Raw genomic sequence first — 6,000 nt, forward strand, 5'->3', positions numbered from 1 at the left:
AGGACAGGGATGCTTCTGAAAAAAATAGGACATTTATTAGGTTTAATGTAGTAAACACTATGGTAGGCCAGAAAAATTACAATTAAACAGGTTGTTATAGTAAAGTATTATTTTGACAACCAATTGTTATCAATGTTATTTATGTTTGTGTTTTGTTTCTGTTACAGGTTCAGTAGGAGGGAGATACACAAACCCTAATGTGATAAGCAATCCCACGTACGAGGGGCCTAGTGAGGGGGGCAACGCAGCCCAACGGAATCACATACCAGTAGACGACATGCGGGGAGACTTGGTATAGCACCAGTGATTATTTCCCTTTGGAGCCCCTTGTGAGAGACTTGTTAGCAGCTGTCAAGGGAGACATGGTACAAATGCAGTGATAAATCCCCCTTTGGTGTCCCCTGTAAAAGACATGTAAGAGGCCATCAGGGGGTACTTGGTTCAGCACCAGTGATTATTTTCCATTTGGAACCTGTTGTGAGAGGCCTGTAGGCTGTGCAACGAGCATAATTGGTATAAAAACAGTGATATATCTCCCATTGGAGCCCCTTTTGACGGACATGTAAGAGGCTATCAAGGGAGATATGTTGATAGAACCATTGATGATTCTCTCATTTGAGTTCCTTGTGAACAACCTTTAACAGGCCATTCTGGAAAATTTGCTGTGCAATGTGATATATCTCCCTTTGGAGCCCTCTTGGAGAAACGTGTAGTAGGCCACCTAGGGAGACTTGGATGGCACCACTGGGAATCACCCTTCGGAGCCCCTTGTGAAAGACATGTAAAGGCCATCAAGGGTGATCTGGTATGAAACAGTGAAAAGTCTCCCTTTGGAGTTCCCTGTGAGGACCTGTAACATGCCGCCATTGAATGAAATTTTATAAGCAGCAGTGATAAATCTCCCGTTTGAGCCCCTTGAAAGAAGAATTTATGTTTCATCATTAATGACCTTCAGAAGATCTGTATGAGAGACTTTTAGTAGAGGCCAAAAAATATGAGATTAAAAACCTGATACTATCATTTACAAATCACCTTTCGGAACCCCAGCTAGGAGGTCCTGAAATAAGGCCTTTGAAACTACAACAACTTACCATGATCAGGTAGTGAGGTGAAATAGTCTCACTTTTTACCTGTGAGTTATGTCCCCTTACCGGCCAGTAGGTGGCGCTTTCCTTTTAAATGATAGCCATGTCTACAGAACATGCACATGAAATCCTATGGACAAACTCACCCCACAATTTATCCTCATAAAACATTCTCCTGCTCTGCCTTGTACTGGCGGAAAGTAACTTAGGAGATAACATCTTATTGTTTATGTGTAAGATATTATGAGCATATTTTTTTTGTACCAAATTTATCAAATACTGTTGGGAAATATCTTAATAATTAAATAATTGAACTTTTTTGATCGGACTGTAATGTACAATTGTGTATGACTTGACTGTAATGTGCAATTGTGTATGACCTGGACGACAGTTTGGACACTGATATATAATGCTATTTAATGGTAACTTGATAACCAATCTCAACGAAATCCTGTTCACTTTTATTTGCCAACTATGGAAATAATTCATAATGTGTATGCCTTTTTAAGTGAGAGTGATCTCCCTTACCCACTATATTTGTTTACTTGTTCATTGTGGTGAAATGTTTTGTTTTGCAAAGGGGCAAATTTGCAATTAAATCTTGTTTAAGTTTAGTTTCTCTAGGTAATTCCTAGTATTAATTGTGAAATGAAATACATTTTTGTATTTTGGATAAAAATAAGCTTATTATGTGTGTTCATAAAACGAAAAAGTATTTGGTATAGAAGAGATGAATGGAGTCAGATGTGTGTTAGATTATGGGCCGTTTCATATTCATATGTATCGAAGAGAGACGGTAGAGTGAGAAAATATATATAAACCAAAGTATTTATGATTTTGTATATATGTGTAAATAGCTTGAGAATTAAACAGATATGTTCTAAGTTTTAAGATGAAAGACATCGTGGGAATCTATGGGGGAATGATTAGATTTACTATGCATTTCCATCATTTTGTACTTAAGCGAAAATGAACATTCATGGGTTAATGAATGCAACTCTGTGTAAATGAGGTGTTCATGAAATGATGAACGGACAAAGTGTACTCAATATATTACATATGAAACATTTTCAGTTTATTTCTCATATTTAAAAACAATACCAAGTTAAATGATTTGATTGTATAAGCCTGTGTGGGGGGGTTTTAAGATTACATGTGTAAAATATCTTGCCGTGAACAAAATGTGCCCAAATGGAGCAAAACAATAATCATTGAAAAATCAAAAGAAACCCATCCTTTGGTAATGCAAGTCTATTTGTTCAGTGTTTTCATCCAGTTTTTGTTTGTAATCATATGGAACCTGCCAGTCAAATTTGTTTTCTGTTGAATTTTATCTAATTCAGGGAGACATCTTTATTGCACTAAGGAACAGGTTAGGTGATCTATTTATAGACAATCCGTGGATGGATGAGCATCCTTTCCATAATTGTGGATAAAGGGAATTTTCTGATTGGTAATATTCAAACAAAGATTTACGGTAAAGAGAAAGTAACATCTCAGTGGATCAGAATGTCATGTCCAGAATGTATGGTTTAACCAATTTCTTTGGTATATGAAGTGTGTTTATCTTCAAGAAAGATATTCTCTTGTTTTTTCTATTGAATTTTCAAAAGTGTTAAAATACAAAATTGAAATTGATGTATAAATAAGATATAGGGACTCAAAATGACTGTTGGAAGGCGTGAAAACAAAAGATTGAATGTGACCAATAAAAAATATATTTCAGTACCCTGGTAAATGACTTCACCCTAACCAGACTTGAATGCTAAACGTAGCTAAAAGAGAATTGATAATTAATTCTCATCATTTGTGAAAACAGTTGTCGAAATACCTGAACATTTTCTTGTCATTTAGAAACAAAAGTGTTTGGACAAACAACACATTTACTGCAGTGTTCAGCCTCAACCAGTAAACTACAACCAACATGTGAATCAGTTTGAGCAAGTTTTATTGGGTTTTCTGGGATGGTAGTTATATTTCTTGTTCCTACTTTATATGTTTTATTGACCGTCAGAAGTTTAATACTGCCAACTATTTGAAAGTTATCCATATCTTGCTTCTCAAAATTACGAGCAATATTGAAATATTCATTTTCAGATTTATTGTTTATACTGACAGAGGGATGATACTCTTACACTGACAGAGGGATACTCTTATGCTGACAGAGGGATACTCTTATACTGACAGAGGGATACTCTTATACTGACAGGGATATTCTTATACTGACAGAGGGATACTCTTATACTGACAGAGGGATACTCTTATGCTGACAGAGGGATACTAATCATTTGAAGCTTATTGTATACGCCTACCTTGAGTTACGTCGTGAGCAGATGACGAATTGTTGATGTGGCAGCAGAAATGTCAGGAAATATTTGCAAGAATTCTCTGTTGATGTCCATTTTGTTAGAAAGACCATTTTGCTATGCCTTGGGTGCCAAATTAATTGAGTTTCATTTTGTACTTACACATGTTATATATGAAAATTTCATGATTAAGAACACATATCTGAACCAATGTTTATAACGATTCACTCACTATGTGAATAGAAATCAATCCATCATAATTTTATGTTTGCATGCATTTCACTAATACATCATTTTAATCACCGATTATGTTTTAATTCCATTTTTATATTAAAGAGTTTCGAAGAATTAAATACTGTTTTGAAATCTTAAAGAAATATATATTTGATTTGAGTAATGTTTTTTTTATATTTTAATTTGTGTAGCTATTTACCAAGGTTATGGTTTTCCTAGACACACATCTACCAGATTACCTCCCCTTACTAGATTATCTCCCCTACATCAAACCAAACTTCCCTCTAAAAAGTAGCCAAGTCTTGTTAATATGTAGATGGAACACAAATTTAAGTACTATTGTGCATTAAATTGTACCTATTCATTTATCTGCATGCTTAAAATTGCAATTGGGCAGCTCTGGTACCAGTCCAGGGTATATTTTCAAACTGTAAAGATTAGTAGTCTAATGATGGAAGTCATAATGATATCATATAGTTATTTGAGAATTATCGAAATTATTATTTTTACTTGGAAGTTTCTATTTTTTGGAATGAATATTGTAAACCTTTTAAAATCATTAACTGTAGCACAACTTTTAAAAAGTGTTTTAAGATATTACTTTCAATTCTTTTAAAAGTCGCAGGTAATCTGGTGATGTCCCTTGAATGTTAGTTTATTAATTTCACTGCCTAAGTTTTACTATTTTACCATTCAGAAGTGGCCATGTTGTCTCTTTCTCAGGTTCAGAGTTCAGTGGAATAATATAGAAATGCACAACTTTTTATATTGTATTAAATGTAGTAAATATTAAAGTGACAATTTATATTGGGGTGGGATGCATGTGACTAGCAATGGTCATCATCTGTGTTAAACCCAGGGTGTAACTGACTTCTGATCTGAGCTTACCTTGATAATAAAAAAAAGGATTTGTTCACTCAAACTGTCATAGCTTGTAATGAGGCTTGACGGAAGTTAATTAAAATCTGAAGAAAAAATATTAAAGTTACATGATTGATCAGAACAGCTGTTGGGAAGGGATGGGTAAATATTATCACATTAATCCTGGTTTTATCACACTCTCCCTTCTCAGTCCCACCGTAATAAAACATGTTCTACTCTAATACCCAGCCCAGACCAGCCCTACTAAAACATGTCTGCTACTCCACCGTAACATCCAGCCCTTCACTTTTCACCACCCTGATTCTATATTCATCCCCAACAACTATATAAATCCTTGTTATACTGCCTCCTGACCCAGCAGGCATTGTAATGGGGTTTAGATATACTTGTAAAAGGGACACTTATTAAGAAATTGTGAAGGATGAAAAGAAAAAAGTGATGTAGAAAACTGTAGCAAGGCTGAAGTTTAACCAGGAGAATCCTAGCAAGTGTCTGAATCTGGCCGCCGTATATATAAGTAACATGTGTTGGCCTGAAGGTGGTTTATTTTATGTTGGATATATGTATTTGTAATAATATATATATATTTAAGTTACCATGGAAACGTGATGTCTTGCCAGCTATTGAGTGTCAGTTAATAGTTAGGTTGCCAGGGTTCTGATGATTTTGAATGTGTGATGATTATTTCAGAGTTTGTTTGAATGTTGTTTTGAAAAGTTGCATAATTGGTTCATTTTCATGTTTCATATCAAAGAGAAATAAACATTTTTTACGAATGATATTAAAGTTGTTTGTCTTTTATTCATGTTTTTCAGTATAAATGTTAATATTAACAATTGAAACAAGATCTGTCTGAAATTATTAACCCATTCACCCCTAAAGTCACATTTAGACCTTACCAAATCAAAGGCTTGGCAAGTCCATTTTAAAGATGTAGGGGTGAATGAGTTAAATTACCTGGAACCGTCAAACAATCAAATCCAAATTTGAATGTTACCCGATTTTTTAGCTCACCAGGTTCGAAGGACCAAGGTGAGCTTATGCCATACTGTGGCGTCCGTCGTCCGTACGTCAACAATTCTTTAAACGACCTCTTCTTAACCACTGATTGGAATTTAACTAAATTTGACTGGAAGCATTCCTAGGTGGTGGGGATTCAAAATTGTACAAATGGTGGGGCTGACCCCCCAAGGGGCTGAGGGGCGGGCAAAAAGGAGGCAATTTGGCTATATTACTTTAAGCGACTTCTTCTCTGGAACTAAGAGATGGATATCAACCATATTTGTCTGGAAGCATCGCTAGGTGGTGGAGATTCAAAATTGTACAAATAGTTTGGCTGACCCCCAGGGGGCTGAAGGGCTGGGCCAACAGGGGGCAATTTGGCCATATTGCTTCAAATGACTTCTTCTGTAGAACTATGCACTGGATATCAATCATATTTCATAAAAACCATTCAGGTGAGGCAGGGATTCAAAATTGTACAAATGATGTGG

At 35.4% G+C, this 6,000-nt stretch overlaps 1 protein-coding gene across 16 annotated transcripts in view; it reads left to right on the forward strand.

Moving 5' to 3' along the window:
• The window catches only part of LOC110464274 (nephrin-like), a 376,492-nt gene extending 371,204 nt beyond the window's left edge, over positions 1-5,288 (forward strand). For 15 of the 16 annotated variants that reach the window (XM_021519388.1, XM_021519399.1, XM_021519401.1 and 12 more), the window contains one exon: positions 168-5,288. In XM_021519388.1, the coding sequence (XP_021375063.1) occupies positions 168-298 (131 nt within the window). In that variant the 3' untranslated portion in view covers positions 299-5,288. The remainder of the gene's footprint in view (positions 1-167) is intronic. The other variant, XM_021519404.1, reaches the window with a different exon arrangement.
• Positions 5,289-6,000: the final 712 nt, after the last annotated feature.

Source organism: Mizuhopecten yessoensis, unplaced genomic scaffold (assembly GCF_002113885.1).
Source record: "Mizuhopecten yessoensis strain PY_sf001 unplaced genomic scaffold, ASM211388v2 scaffold10979, whole genome shotgun sequence".
NCBI classification, from domain to species: Eukaryota; Metazoa; Mollusca; class Bivalvia; order Pectinida; family Pectinidae; genus Mizuhopecten; species Mizuhopecten yessoensis.